Genomic DNA, 16,058 nt, shown 5'->3' with positions numbered 1-16,058 from the left:
ATAACACTGTTCTTCTTTAATTCTTTTATTAGATATGTTTTCTTACTGACAATAAAATTATTTTATTTTTAATTATTAGTTAATAGAAATAGAATAAGCGGGATTTAAAAGGGAAAAAAAATTGAGTCTTTGGGCCTAACAAAGGATGTGGAATCTGTTGTTTAACTATTAATACACTCAAGGCTGACCAAAAAATGTGGGTTAACTAAACTCCTATAGTCTGAAGTAAAAAAGAAAAAAAAAAAACTATTTTATACGGTCACTTTTTAAACTTGAGTGAAAGTGAAAGAAAAAGAAGTTGATAAAGAAAAAAACAAGTGAAAAATTGAGGTGATAATAATGATATAACCAAGTTTGGTTTGGTCTGAGCAACATGGCTACGACTACAGGCACATATCGTTTTGGAGATCAATACAACACTACACCATGGTTGCTTTTAGCTAACGAGCACTCACAGTGGTTGCTGTTACTTCATTTATTGATGATCCCCCCCTGATGTTGATGACTCCACCAAATCTCCATTCAATAAAAATGCTGGCTTTTGGGGTCGGGAAAGAGGTGTTTCATTGCCCAGCATAAAAACAACTTCTGACAAAGATGGTCTATTCGCTGCATTTTCTTGCACACACAATAGACCAATCTGAATGCACCTCAGAACAAGAGCTGCAGAATAAGACTGAGCCAGTGTTGAATCAACTATATCCAAGGCCCTTCCTTCTGTCCACAGCATCCACACCTACACATGTAAAAACATAATCATTAAATTAAGCAGTCATAGTAATTAAGCAATCATTAAATTTCTCAGCCAGTTCTAATGACTTTTGTTTCTCAACTTACATGTCCAATTAAATTTGGGGAGGATCTTCCCCTTTCACTATCTGTGTTTCTCTTGCCAGCAATGATCTCTAGGAGTAAGACCCCGAAACTAAACACATCAGATTTTGTTGAATACCGTCCATCCATTGCATATTCTGGTGCCATATAGCCACTACATGCAAAACCATTCAAACATTATAAATAATACATATTAATAACTGCAGTCTCCTGGTTTATTACATGAACAATACACCTACTATGTTCCAACCACTCTTCTCGTCCTTGCTTGGATTTCATCTTCTCTAAATATTCTAGCCATACCAAAATCTGAGATTTTCGGATTCATTGCAGCATCAAGGAGCACATTGCTTGCTTTTAGATCTCTATGGATTATTTTCAGCCTTGAATCTTGATGAAGATATAGAACACCTCGAGCAATCCCCAAAATGATTTCAAATCGCTTATCCCAAGTCAGTGATGACCTTCGTTTTTCATCTGAATTTAAGCGTTCGAACTCTCAGATATGTATATAAAAATGAAATGAAAGAGGATTATAACAATTTCTTTGCAGTAAAGAGAAAGTAGAGAAACACATACCAAATATGAAGAAGTCCAAGCTTTTATTTGGTAAATATTCATAAACTAACATCCTTTCTTCTTTCTCAAAGCAACAACCGAGTAACCTCACCAGATTTCTGTGTTGAAGCTTAACTAATAATCTAACTTCAGTTTTAAACTCTTCTGTCCCTTGACCTGAATGTTCCGACAATCTTTTCACTGCTATCTCTTGTCCATTTGCTAGGCAGCCCTGAAATGTTTATAACTCTTCAACCCCATTTCACTTTTTTTTTATCATTTTTCTACAATTTCTATTGAAGGAAAACTAGACATAAAAGACACTTCTCACATTAGTTGCTCATGCATGATGGAGTGTGAGTTACCTTGTAGACAGAACCAAATCCACCTTGCCCAAGCTTGTTCTCATCACCAAAATTTCTTACGGCTTCCATTAACACTTTAAGGCTGAAAAATGGAAGATTTCTATGCGTGCTGCATTGGATATCGTTTTCATGTCCAGGGGAAAGTTGGTTTAAATGTTGCATCACTTTATCTGAAATTATAAATGCCTTGAGATAACGCTTGAAGCAATATAACCACCACATTCTTAAATAACAAAAGGAAGGTGCAGAGGAATTTATTGAATGGAGTGAACAGATATATAATACCTGATATATCAGTATTACTTATTAAGGAATAAAAATATTTTGCTTCTAATTTTGTATATCAGAACTTATTTTTATTATATATTTTTCTTTCTTTTAAGTCTTGTATTAAAATCCAAAGAATTCAAGTATTGATTCCCTCTTGCACTTATCCTGAGCTTCATCTCAAGTGGGTGTACTCTATTTGTATCTCTTCTTCATTTTCTTTTTTCGTCATATACATTACTATAGCCGTTTGAGATCACAGAGCACGAACCTTTGCTTTTCTTCTTCCACAGGTAATACAGAGAGGAGAGGATAATGATACTTGCGACTGCAGAAGCAGTCACAATTACAGCCATCCTCGTTTTACCGCGTAATCCTTTTGTCTTTTTGTTATAATTTGCTGACAAGAAGAAAAGATTCAAATAGGTTGAAGCAGAATCTTAAAATATATGTATGGTGTTAAATTCATAAACAAAAAGACATTGGGAGGAAGTACCTAGTTCTTCTGCATCAACACGAACAAATAAATCTTGGCCTTGATCACTCAGTTTTTGTATGTCTATTAAATTTCCATGCCATGCCAAGCACCCACTTCCACCATTCCTCACATCAAGAACTGCATAAGCAGTGCAAGAGCAGTTTCTCAAGCAATCCTCTTCACACTGATTCAAACTCCAGCCCTCTTTGGCAGTTGCCTCAGAGGTATCAGGAAGCTTCAAGCCTTCAAGTTTCACAAACCCTTCTCCATTCCCACAAACGGATACACCTTTCTTCCTCACGCACCCTTCTGACCCATCTCTGTTATCGTACCAATCATGTGGGGATTTGGGTTCAAACCCAGGTAGACAAGTACACCGAAATTCCTCAAAGTTCAAAGGGTCACAATTACCGTTGGATCCACAGGTTCCATAATTATCACATTGGTTTATTGGCACAGACCAGTACCTGTTCCACTGATTCTTTTGGTTATCCCAAGTGAATACATTAAAGAAACCTGATTGCTGAACTACCACCCAAGTGATCAAGGACTTATCAAGCGGGTTAAACGAGAGCGCTACGAGGTTGTCGTCTTCCGTAAAAGAAACATTAAAAGTAAGCAAATCTCTTTTCATGTTGGGTACACCCATAAATATCTCACCGTTCCACGACCCACCTCGCCACAGGGGAAGGTTCTGGTGATACAAGAACAACTGTGGCTTCCCTGTGCTGCTCAGTTCCAATGTGTAAGAACCTGTTCCGGGGTCATCATCTGTCTTCCAAGATTGGAGGATCCAACTCTGGTTAGCTCTTCTGTCAAAACCAATTCTTAGATATGAAATCAAGGTGTCTGTGGGATGATCGAAGCTTTGCCAGAGGACAGTTTTGGTGTCGTTAAGAATCAGAACAAGGTTTGCTAGGTCTGAGAGTTGAGCTATGACGTTGGTGCTATTTGATTGGGTGAGTGAAACACTGGTAGACCAAATGGGACTAGTGGTATAGTTATGGTGGAGGACTAGGTTTCCATCTGGGTTGATTGAGAGAACCCCAGAGGTATCATTGATGGGAGTGTCTCTGTTTGCAACCCAAACAACCGTTTGTTCTTGCACGTTGTTGAACCATATTCCAACGTAGCGGGATTTGGATTTTCCTGGACTGAAAAATCCAAGAGCAAAGGTTTTGCCTTTGGAAACAAGAAGCTCGCCATCTCTGATGGTTTTGTCCGCAGATATGGTATCAGAACAAGAACAAAATTTGAAGGTGAAGAGTAGAACCAAAGAGCTCAGCATACATATTTTATGCTTATGGGTTTCGTTCATGGCAAAACTGGGAGTGCTTTCAGGTTAGTGCATAGTGTTATGTTACTCTAGCGATTTCGTTTCATACCGCCTCTTGCATTATATGAGAAGGAAACGTGATTGCCACCAAAATCTTAATTTCTGCTGTTAAATATTTTCTATAGATATTAATTATTATTTTTTATCCGACTTGTTCCAAGGGAGCTTGGTTTAATTTTGATTGTGTTTTAAAATATATCTTTTTGTAAATTAGATTATGTCATATGTAAAATGTCTACTTTATTTACCAGGCCTAAGCTGTGTGACTGAACTAATACAAACATTGTTTAATATGAGTTTTATTTTACTGATGCAAGCAATTATACTTTATGTCTTTATGTGACAAATAATAAGTATACTTGGTCGAACAAATACAAACATTGAGCATTGCATTGTATTGTCAAACCTAATAAACGCTTATTTAATCTTTGCAAGGAATGTACGCTTCTTTATATTTTCGAAAAAGATATTTTGACACCGTCTTTAATTTTGAATTTCATTTAATTGTGAAAAAAATTTATTAACCTTTATTGTTGTTGTTTGTTTTCCTTTGCAATCAACAGTATAATTTATAAACCACATCTCTTACAACATTGCATATCGTTGTATTAAAATAAACCAAAAGATATAAACGGTTAATTTATTAACTTTCCACGATGGTTACCTACAATTCTAATACATTAATCAATCATAAAAATTAATTACATTTAAATTTATTTGAAAATTCAACAAAACTTCTCTATAAACTTAAATGCTTCTTTTATTTTCTATGTCAGTTTTCTCTATTCTTCATTTCGACTTCTCACATGCAATAACTCCTCTCACAATATATTTTTTCTTTTATAAATAGTTAAACTCTTTGCTTATGTTTTCTTCTTTAACAATCCTCGGGTTTGTAGTTGTGAGGAAGAACACTTTTATATTCATATTTTTTAAAAAAATATGTTTTATCTTGTATTTGTTGTAAGACGATATTCTCTTTCCAGTAAGCAATCTTGTAATCTCTTAGATCACCTTCTTTATAAAAACCTTATGTTAGCTATATATAATTGTGTTAAAAATAATATTTAGTCTTAATCACAAGTGTTGTGTTTTAAACAATACTTGATCTTAATCAAATTGGTTGTGTTGTAAACAATATTCTATTTTAATAAGAACAGACTAAGACACAAGCAATAATCAATCATTTAATAATAAAAAATTATTGTATAATAAATAATACTTGTCTTTAATCATAAAAGATGGTAATTAAATCTATAAATTATTATGTTTTAAATAATACTCGATTTTAGTAAAAGTGGTTAAAATTCAAAGAATACTCCATTTTCAAATAACACTCAATTTTCAAAAAATACTCAATTATTTTTTACAATTTTGATATGTCCCAATAAAACTTGATTATGTGAATAAATGACTTAATATAATTTAATATAGTTGAATATAGTTTGTCTAGATTATCAAACGTACTAATATAAAATATATTGTATGAATCACTCTAACTCTTATATTTTTTATATTGTTAATATTATATGAAGAGTTTTGTAAAACTAAATTTGACAAAAGATATTTCGTACAATAGTGGATCGAGTAGTATATAAATATAAATTCATCCAACTTTTTGGTTATCATTGGACAATTATATCTTAACACTCCGATCAATTTACATAACTAGTTGACATCCACTATTTTGTCTTCATTCTTTTTTTAAAAATTTAAAAAATTACTTTTCCCTAATAATTACAATACCCTTAAAAAAGGTTTGTTAAGTAAAAAAATGGTTTTAACAACATGTAACCAAACCTACTTTTGACGACATAGCGATCATTAATATAAATGTAAATTTTGAATTGTAAGAAAAAAAGAGAGAACAAAATATAGGTGCAACTAAATTACGTAACCTTCTTATTTTTAACTTTAAAATTCATATCAAGCTTATATAAAATATTCTTACACATTATTAGTCCTTTGACCAATGACTTATATATATATATATATATATATATATAATTTCTAGAGGGGTCAAACGAGTGGGATTTTAGTTCATTTGCATTAATTTAGCCGCCTACACAGTAATTCGATTTTTTCTTTTATGAAAATCAAAAGTCTAATTATGTGTTATAATATTTTGTATAAGCTTGATGTGAATTTTAAATTAAAATAATTATTGACTATTTTTTTTTATTAATAAACTGTTTTTTTTTTAATTTAACAACTTTTTATTAAATATTTTAATAAACTTAACTATTTTTAGTCATTAAACTATTTTCAAAATAAATAAAAATATTTATAATTAAATTACATATCTAAACGAAATAGATTATTATCCGTCTAATTAAACTAATAAAATATACAAAAATATTAAAAAATTGAAATTGATAGTTTGGTGCTTGTTGCAGTTTTTGACGCAGGAGGTTTCCAATACTGAGTTGCTGACGGCTGCTGTCTTCTTGGAAAAGATAGAATCCATTACTACAGAAAACCAATTGATCCAGAATAAATAAACTAGAATATTCTTTTTTAACATGTGAAATTTAAGATAATACTGATTTTTGTTTCTATAAATTGAAATAATTATTTTAATATCTTACAAATAGAAAACGTGATTTTAGTTCTTAAATATTAAATTTAAAATTTAAAATAATTTTTTTAAATTGTTTTGATTCCTAAATTTTGATATTTAATTTTTAACATAAATAGTGTATTTTTGTACACATAATCAGAAATAGGCAGGTTAAAAAAATTACGAAGTCTGGGTAAATCATGTCCAACTAATATCACTTTAACATTCATTCAGTCGTGAGTTAAAAATCAAATTTAAATTTTTGAAGATAGAAGTTGTGTTCAGAAAACACGACATTAACTACTAAATCGTGAATAAGAAAAATGAATTTTAGTTTCTTTTTTATAAATTAGAAATTGTGTTCTGATTGCATGCAGCTTAAAATTTATTTAATTGAATGTTGTAGGTAGAAAACGATTTCTAATTTATTTTTTGAAATTAGAAGACTTGTTCTAGTTGCACCACTTCTAATAGCGAAGGGTTATTACTGCAAACAGAGTTTTTGTATTTTACAACCCTAAAGTCGTTCTCTTAACTAACGCCTTCCAATTTTTATATATCTTGTGATTCTTCAACTTTGTTGACTTTAGTAAAAAAGTCATTCCGCTGACTTTCATATTTTATTTTTTTTTTTTCTAATAGAGAACTTAATCCTTTCACTATAAATGTTATTCCTTCCTTAATAGAAAATTAAAATTTAGAATGTTGCAAGTACTCGTCGGAAAGATATCAAACCTTCACAATCAAATATAAATATTGTATTTGATAAGTCACTTTCATTTGAACTAGTTAATTAAGATGATGTTGAATTTTATGGAATATAAAGTATCTAATGCAAGTGAATTTTAATTGCTTTAGAATATATTACACTAAGCTTTTTCATTCTTTACTATACGGAGGCTTACCAGATACTGTAAAGGCGGCAATTGCTTCCTACACGCCACATTTTCTTCCTGTACCCCTCAAATTTGAAATTTATTTTCCGCAACACAGAACATAATTCGGGAAAATAAATGTCGTCCTCTTTTACGAAAAACACTTTCTTTTAATGAGGTAGGAGAAGAAATTGATGGGTTGCAGAAAGTAATTGTCTATTTTAAGATGTGGGCATGAAATGAGAATTTCTGTATCTATGTGTTACAATGAATTCAAGAAAATAAATGAAAAAAATTGATAAAAAAAATCAACAATTTAAATTTAGATCGTTACATAAAAAAAAAACAAAATTAAGTATTTATGATGATTGATATAATAGAAAGATAAAAAATAAAAAAACACACTTCTATAGGAAAATGAGTGTTAAGTACCTAAAATTATGCCAGAAAATGCAAATAAAAATAAAAATTACTAAAAGAAATATACTACATATTACTCCGTCATTCCGAAAAGACACAAACTTGGTAAAAATGGAAACTGATAGATTCATAGGATCAAAGAGTACATTCGGATAAGCCTAAAATCTAAGGTAAATATTACAAATACATTGGTTCAATAATAGCGAACATAAAGTATGAGGATTTGATGGTATCAAACAATTATGTAGTCTTGTTGTGTTGGACAGTAATACTTTTCTTTCTTTGTTTTCTTTATAAATACAAAATTTCACTCTTTTTTTTTTAATTATTTGAATCTAAGATAAATGTGGAATGAATGTTTTTCGTCAAAGAATTTATTTCTTTTCTTCTGTTATGAGGCTCAATAACAGCAACGAAAAGTATCTTAAAACTATATAGCATCTCTACTATACACCAAAATCAAGATGATACTGTATCTCAGACACTGCAACTATGAAAGAAGGGATTTTTCCTGTTTAGACTTGAAAGAAAAAATGTGATTATACTGGTATGCTTGGTAGCTAGATGAGGTCACATTGTTTTACTACCTAGCATCTATCATTGTGACAGTGACATGGTTCACAGTGCATGATTCTTCTTGTTTACTTGAAGAAGATTCAGTTTCCATAGGATTTCTTCCAAGACAAAACCCTGGGTTTCTGGGTTGTGACATTGATGCAGTATCACTACTCAGCATCAACACCACTGAAGACATTGTTGGCCTGTCTTCTGCACGCTCTTGCACGCACAACAGACCCACTTGTATGCATCTATGAACTTCTGATGCTGAATATGATGTCTCAATACACGAATCTCTCACTTCCAACGCATTTCCTTCTATCCACAACTTCCATGCCTACAACAAACCACAGTCACTTGTTTCTTATCAAACAGGACATTATGTTAGAACCAAACAACAAACATAATACTAAAAGAGTAACAGCACATACATGTCCTAGAAGATTCAATTCTTTGTTTGCCAAATAGAATCCTCTGTTCTTTTTTCCACTTACTATCTCCAGCACAAGAACCCCAAAACTAAAAACATCAGATTTTACTGAGAACACTCCGTCCATAGCATACTCAGGGGACATGTATCCACTGCATACAAAAAAAATTGTAAATGGTAAATATCACAATGTTTGTTATGTTTGGCTAATACTAATAGTGTGCGACATGTTACTTGTTACTTGGTACTCACTATGTTCCGACAATTCTCATCGTATTTGCTTCTATCTGATCCGTGCCAAAAATTCTAGCCATACCAAAGTCTGATATCTTTGGGTTCATCTCTTTGTCAAGTAGAATGTTGCTTGCCTTGAGATCCCTGTGTATGATCCTAAATCTGGAATCTTGGTGCAAATATAGAAGCCCTCTAGCAATGCCACATATGATGTTGAAGCGCGTTTGCCAATCAAGGGAGGATTTTTTTGCCTTATCTGGATCATCGTGGTTACTATCAATATCAAGTGTTTGAAATTTGAATACAGATTAAGAATATCAGAATGTTGAAATGACTCACCAAACAAAATTGCATCAAGGCTTCTGTTTTCCATGTACTCATAGACCAGCATCTTCTCATCCATCTGAATGCTGCAACCAAGTAAACGAACTAGATTTCGATGCTGAAGCTTCACAATTAACTTCACCTCATTCTTGAACTCCTCGATTCCTTGTCCAGAATTCTTTGATAATCTCTTCACAGCAATGTCCTGGCCTTCCTTCAACCTGCCCTGGTAGAAACACAATTATTCCAGTTATGCATTTTCATGGATCATATCATAATTCATGAGTGAATGAATTCAAGGACTTGTTTGTGGACACATCTATTAAAACTTCTTACTCTGTAAACACTTCCAAAACCTCCTTGTCCAAGTTTGTTTTCTTCAGAGAAGTTGTTTGTAGCCATTGTTATGGTGTTAAAATCAAACAATGGCAACTCTAGGTCCTCCATGTTACTTTCACCGAACTGTTCTCTGTTACTTGATAACACTCCCTCGTTCATTAACAAATCCTGACTTCTTTCCGAAAAACCTGATTTTCAAACAAAAATCATCATACTGCATGGTTGCAATGTGTACTAACATGTGGGACAGTAATCGTGCATCACCTCTTTTTTCTGTCTTCCATTTCAATACACGTTGCAATTTCCTCTTCTTCCACAAGATAAAGATGGCAGATGCCAATAGTACAAAACCTGCAACACCAACTACAATGCCTATATCCTTTACTGTATTACTTGTCTTGCCAGAATCATCTTCCACCCCTATAAGTCATCAGAGAAACACCTTTTTTAGTTCAGATATCCACTTTCCAAAATCAAGTTCAAGAAGTACAAATTAAATAATAACTGAACGTAAAAAGAAACAAATAAGCTCTGCAATCATTGGTTTTAACTACAAAGGAATCTCATTCATCTTCTTGCACGGAATTTACGCAACAAAGGGATGTGACAAATTAACAATATTCTATTTTCCAAAGAAAATAGATAAGTGAACCAATTAATTTCAAAGTGGGGATTGAGATTTAGTTTTTTTTCATAATTTAATTTGGGAATTTGGACTTTCCCATTTGAGTAAGATCTGCAACTTTCTGAAGATACCTACTCCCACCAAAATGGATAAGAAATTCCCATTTGGCTGCAAGAAGATGATTCAAACGTTTTTCCTCTGCCAATAATTAACCTTTTCCACGTCCCTCTTGAACCCTCCTTTTCTATTGTCAAATTTGAACAGCACCAAGCTCGCTCTTGATAAGATAAGATGTCACTTCGCCACAACAGTGATCGTGCTTTTATTGCGAGTAGTCACATTAGGGGCTACAATTACAACTAGATACAACGCCACTGTTTAATTCAGTTTCGATGCGTGTAAATGTGAAAAACGATTTCATTCAAAATAGATGCAAACTCGTTTTTCTCTCACATTTATTTATCGATTATAACAATTGTGCGCCTAAGTTATTTAAAAAAAAAAAAGAGTTAACGGTATAATAAGAAACGTAAATTAATAAACTTTTAAAAATACAAATATAAAAGAATTTTTGTCAGAAGAGACAATTAAAACGGAGAGGTGTGGCATCATGGAACCTTAAAGTCAAAAAGGTTGGGCCACGTCCCAATCATAAAGAGACAAAATTTAAAATATTTAGGTTCAGAAAAGTGATTGGACAAAAAAAAAAAAAAAGAAAGAAAGCACTTAAGTGGCCCCACAGAACTTTAAATAGATCCTTTAATTATTGAGTTAATTTGATTAACTAACGCAACAAATCAAGGTGAGGGTAGCACATTGGAGTTGAGTCATACAGTTTCGCACTTATTTTTCTTCTGGGCACACATCATATAATATCCAACTTTGGCTGCGTCATCAACTTTTTTTCCTCTAAAAGTAGTTCATCCTTGTTGGTTTGTGAGAATAAAAAAGGTGGTGAAACAAAAATCATTCATCATCAATTGTTAATCTCTTTTTTAAGACACAAAGAAGAAAAGGAAAAGCAATCAATTGTCAATCTAATCTAAAGATAGAGTGAGAAAAAGCAAACAAAAAACACATCTAAAGATCTATGCCTTGTATTTAAAATCCTTGTTAAACTTTTCTAAACAATTATTTCAAATTTTAAGAATGAAAAAACAAATAAAATATTTCATAGATAAAAACTTACTAGTAATTAACCATGTTTTACACAAGTTTCTTAAGAATATGTGAAAATATAAACTCTTTAAACTGTCCATAAGTGCAAATTAAAGTAAAATATTATCACTTCCACTTTGCAATGAGTTATTTTCAAGGATTTTACACAAAGAATCTAGATATAAGAAGCAAAACAATTTCATTAAATTATTTTATCACTTATTGAATATTTTAATGATCTTATTAATTATTTATTTAGGGTAAAAATGAAAGAAGAGTTCCTTCATAATTTATTTATAATTATGAAAAAAGCTTTGAGTGAGGACCCTTGACCAAACACATCACAAAATCTTCCAAGAAGAAGAATTTGAGGTGAGTTGGGTTCCTTGACGTGGAAGTATTTGGAAAATTCTATACACACATAATTAATTTTCTGGTCACCAATGCATCTGCCACAAATGGTGAGAATCTGAATAAGTATTGACTAGTGTGTGACACTCACTGCCACAGCGACACATGTTGCACACCAGTAACATAGACAAACATAAGATTCCCATTCCTCATGTCAACTTTTTTAATTTATAAAAAAAATTAACAATTCAATTATGTGTCTTGTGAAAGTGTGAACATTAAAATTAAATTTACATTAAACAGTTAAATTAGTTAAAATTTAAATAACCATTCCTAGGTTCTTTCGGCTACATTCCATTTGAAGTGGAAAAGGTAACACAAAATAAGGTAAAAAAAAAAAAAAAAAAAAAAAAACTTGAAAGCAATAGGACTGAGACATTGAAGAGCACGTGTAGCAGGTACAGGCTACCGACAACTAAACTCTATAGGTTTCGTTGTCTTTCTTTTTGTTGGCTTCCTTCACATTGCAGTGTCCAGTGAGTTCCCATTGCAGGAAAAAAACTCTTCCATTTTCAAATTCATGCTGTCATTTAAATCATTACTTTCTAAGACAAAAGTCAATCTGCTATCGTATTTTTTTCCTGTCTTGTTTGTTTGTGAATCTGCTAATGTTCTTCAGAGATCAAATATTTTGATAAAAATCATTAAATTAAGAGTCTTTAGTTAGTAGCATCTAAAACCAGTTTCTACGTCTAGAATCTCATATTCCTCTGTAATAATTCACCCACCTTAAGTTCCTTCACAAGAAAGTTACTCTTTGGAATAGTTAAATAGTTAAATGTTGGAATAAGTTTTCTGTTTGAACATGACAGATAAGTACCGCTAAACTGCTATAGCTCTATAAAGGTGGGGTGTGCATGTCAAAGGAGTTCTATTCCCGTCTTTTCATACTTGAATATTCTCTTTACTCATTCAACAGCCAATGATGCAGAGGACCCTAAACCCTTCCACTCCATTACTTTGGTCCTGTTCTGAAATTCTCATAAGTGCAATGTTTAATACACACCCATTTCGGTTGACTTGTTTTTCTGAATGCGTGTAAATATTACCCTATTTCACTATGTGTTTTGATAGACTTTGTACTCATCAACAGTTCAAATTAAAGAAGGAAAAATAAAGAAGATAAAACTAGAACTAAAAGTTACAGTTTTTATGAAATTCAAACGACCAAATACATATGCTCTGTTTTTTCGACATGAACATGAAACAGAGAAAATGCAGAATCAGAATTCAGGAAGAACATACCTACATCAGAAGCCGCCAATCTGACATAAAGATCTTGCCCTCCAGAAGGGTAGCGTCTCAGGTCCAAAAGCTCACCAACCCACATCACGCACCCACTTCCTCCATTACTAATCTCAATATTTGCATAAGCAGTGCACGAACAATTCCTCTGGCACAAATCCCCGCACTCCACTAGCCCCATGCTCCTGTTCGCGAACACCGACGTTGTATCTGGCAACTTCACGTTCTGCATATGCAGAAACCTGTCACTCCCACACGCCAATCCCGTGTTCCTCACACACCCACCAGACCCATCTCGCAAATTCCACGCCTGCTGGTTCCTGGGGCGGAACCCTTTGATACACTGACACACCGGCGATGCGTTGGTGTCGCAGACCCCGTAGGGACCGCACTCTCGGTAGTTGTCGCATTGGTCTTTGGGAGCGTACCAGAATTTGTTCCAAACCTGGGTGCTTTGTATCCACGTGAGGCGTTGGAGTTCCCCGACAGAGTTCACAGAGAGTCTCGAGAACAAGGAGTGGTTGGCAATTGAGAATGTGTAGTATACTTGGTGGTCATCCGCAAAGATCGTGAACTTAATGGAATCGGTGACGGGTTGCATCTCGGGTACCCCGCTGAATCTGTCGCCATTCCAAGGTCCACTACGGTAGATTACGCGGTCCTTGTTCCAGAGGAATATTTCCGGCAGGCCACGGTAATTTAGCTTGAAGGAAAAATCCCCGCTTGAAGGGTCTTCGTTTGTGACCCTCCAGGAGGTTATGTGTTTCTCCATGCCCGTGTCGAAGTTCCAACCTAGTTTCATGCCGGGTAACAAGGTATCTGTCGGGTAATCAAAGCTCTGCCAGAGGAACCTTGTGGGGTCATTCTGGTTTTCTTCTCGGAGAACCAGGTTCCCGGAATCCAAGAGCTGAAGAAGTGGGTTGGTTATTGGTGCGGTGTGGTTGGAGAACCAAACAGGTTTTTGGGATTGGTTTACGATGACGAGGTTTCCGTTGTCGTGTATTTTGAGAAAAGCGTTGGAATTTTGAAGTGGGGTGTCACGATTTGCCACCCAGACCACAGTTTTATCTGTGTGGTGGGTGGTTTTGTACCATATGGCCAAGTACCAGGTGGAATTGGTGTAGGAAAAGAAACCAAGCTCGAAAATTGCACTTGGGGAGAGGAGGGTTTGGTTGGTGTGGAGGGATTGGGATTTTGTTAAGGTATCTGTGGAAATGGAAAGTGTGGGGAAGAAAGTGAAAAAAGCGGTGAAGAAGCATAAAACGAAGAATGTGAAGAGGTGATTGGAACCTCCCATGTTTGGAGAGGCAAAATAAGAGTTAAGGGCTTTGTTACTGAGTGGAAGGTGAATTTAAGGTAGTTGAGTGCAGTGTCTCAACTATTTATTCTTCTTTTCGCTTTGACAGGGAACACTATTTTTCTTTCTTTCTTTATAGATCTTATCTGGTCTTCCTTTTTTCCTTTTCAAAAGCCTTTACCAATATTTTTAAAAATCAGGCATCACTTTTTTTTTTCTATATATATTTTTGTAAAGAGGTTATCTTCATTTATGGGCTCTCGATCAGTTTGGGTTTCATGTTCACATGCGTGCCTCTGGAACAAAAACCCACTTTTTAATTGGGAATTGTTAACTGCACCACTTTTTTTCTTTTTTCTGAAGTCAATATTCCTTACTTTATAGGTAATTAATTGGGGAATTCTTCTATTCAAAAATTTCTTTAAATCTGACTTTTCACATCAATGTATGTATATTTTAATTAATTCTATATAATTCATTATCGCCATATTAACTATAATTAAAAGATTATATAAATCCTATGAACATTCCTAACATCCTTCCACTTGTATATTTTTCCTATACATATAGTATAAACCAATCTAATAATATATCTTCACTTTCAAACATTTTAATCCATCCTCATTAATATTTTTCCTAAACACAATTAATATAAGCAAATTCTAATGATATATACTCTCTTCGAACATTTTAATTTGTCCATCCATAATTATTCAACTTGAGATAAAACTTAATCTAATGGAAATTGCAATTGAATGGATGTGTTCTACTAATTGTCACCTTCTATTGTCGGATAACCTGACTTATGGATTCTTACCCATTCTGACTCATGTGAACAAACTGTATGAATGTTCATATAAAGTTTTAGTTAAAAAGATAAATATTTATTTTATGTTTAATTAGTATTTTTAATTGGATCTTTATATTTCTTTCTTCGATCTTCTCAAACGTTCTTATAGGAAGAGGAAACAAGATGGCTAACAAAATGAAGAAAATTAAAATGGAAATTAACAAAAACAAGAAGATAGAATTATTGATCACGCCATCCGACAAAAAGAATCAAAGAATACTTAATTAAACATTTACTTTATATACCTTAAATATTTTACTATATATTTATTTTAAATTAATGATACGATAATAATATCTTAAAATAATAATTTATTAGAAAAAGAAGTAAAATTAGAAATAATAATAAACTCAATATTACAACATATTAATTATATTGGAATTATAATTTTTCAGTTTGAATTTCTAATAGTTCCATAATAACTAACACTTTTATCTAAAAGTGGAGTTTAGAATTACCAAGAGTTTTATTTTACATTGGAAATGGTAATTAAAGTAAATTGTGACTTTGACGGTTCTTATGCTTATTAAGTGTTTGTTATTATTGAAGAATCACTTTCATATCAATTATATTTGGATATCATTTTCTTTAATCTAAGAGTGAAAATAAAGATGAATAGTGTAAGATAAGAGTGGCAATTCGGATTATTTAGTCATGATCTGCATTAAGCTTGCACATTGTAGGTCGGACTAACCCGTCCTGCAAAGAAAACGTAAGTTGAATATGTGGCTTGTCCTGCATTTCTTTTGGCCTGTGGGTTAGCAAGTTAGTCTGCATTTTTGGAGCATCGCAATTTTAAAAAGTGATTTGTTGCATTTAAATAATTTTAAGGATATCCATGCACTGATCAAATTAATTTGAAGTAAAATATTTCATAAAGACCATCCAAAGAAA

General features: G+C 32.9%; 2 protein-coding genes across 3 annotated transcripts; both read right to left on the bottom strand.

The window, feature by feature from the left end:
* Positions 1-302: 302 nt before the first annotated feature.
* LOC114177878 (G-type lectin S-receptor-like serine/threonine-protein kinase RKS1) lies at positions 303-3,893 on the bottom strand. The gene is made up of 7 exons (XM_028063467.1): positions 2,521-3,893; positions 2,296-2,424; positions 1,758-1,927; positions 1,414-1,624; positions 1,074-1,311; positions 838-988; positions 303-736 (listed from the first exon to the last, which is right to left on the bottom strand). The coding sequence occupies exons 1-7, from the start codon at positions 3,818-3,820 to the stop codon at positions 476-478; spliced, it is 2,460 nt and encodes an 819-aa protein (XP_027919268.1). The 5' UTR covers positions 3,821-3,893; the 3' UTR covers positions 303-475.
* Positions 3,894-8,040: 4,147 nt separating this feature from the next.
* Positions 8,041-14,416, bottom strand: LOC114177953 (receptor-like serine/threonine-protein kinase SD1-7). 2 transcript variants are annotated; one of them, XM_028063571.1, is made up of 7 exons: positions 13,018-14,416; positions 9,843-9,998; positions 9,576-9,766; positions 9,255-9,465; positions 8,934-9,171; positions 8,683-8,833; positions 8,041-8,588 (listed from the first exon to the last, which is right to left on the bottom strand). In XM_028063571.1, the coding sequence occupies exons 1-7, from the start codon at positions 14,312-14,314 to the stop codon at positions 8,277-8,279; spliced, it is 2,556 nt and encodes an 851-aa protein (XP_027919372.1). In that variant the 5' UTR covers positions 14,315-14,416; the 3' UTR covers positions 8,041-8,276. The 2 variants fall into 2 exon arrangements, with proteins under 2 accessions (XP_027919372.1, XP_027919373.1); XM_028063572.1 differs by lacking the exons at positions 9,843-9,998; positions 13,018-14,416 and having other exon boundaries at positions 8,052-8,588; positions 9,255-9,460; positions 9,576-9,759.
* Between the last annotated feature and the right edge of the window lie 1,642 nt (positions 14,417-16,058).

Source organism: Vigna unguiculata, chromosome 3 (assembly GCF_004118075.2).
Source record: "Vigna unguiculata cultivar IT97K-499-35 chromosome 3, ASM411807v1, whole genome shotgun sequence".
Lineage (NCBI taxonomy): Eukaryota > Viridiplantae > Streptophyta > Magnoliopsida > Fabales > Fabaceae > Vigna > Vigna unguiculata.
The sequence above is the reverse complement of the archived record's forward strand: the minus strand, read 5'-3'. Positions and strand labels throughout refer to the sequence as shown.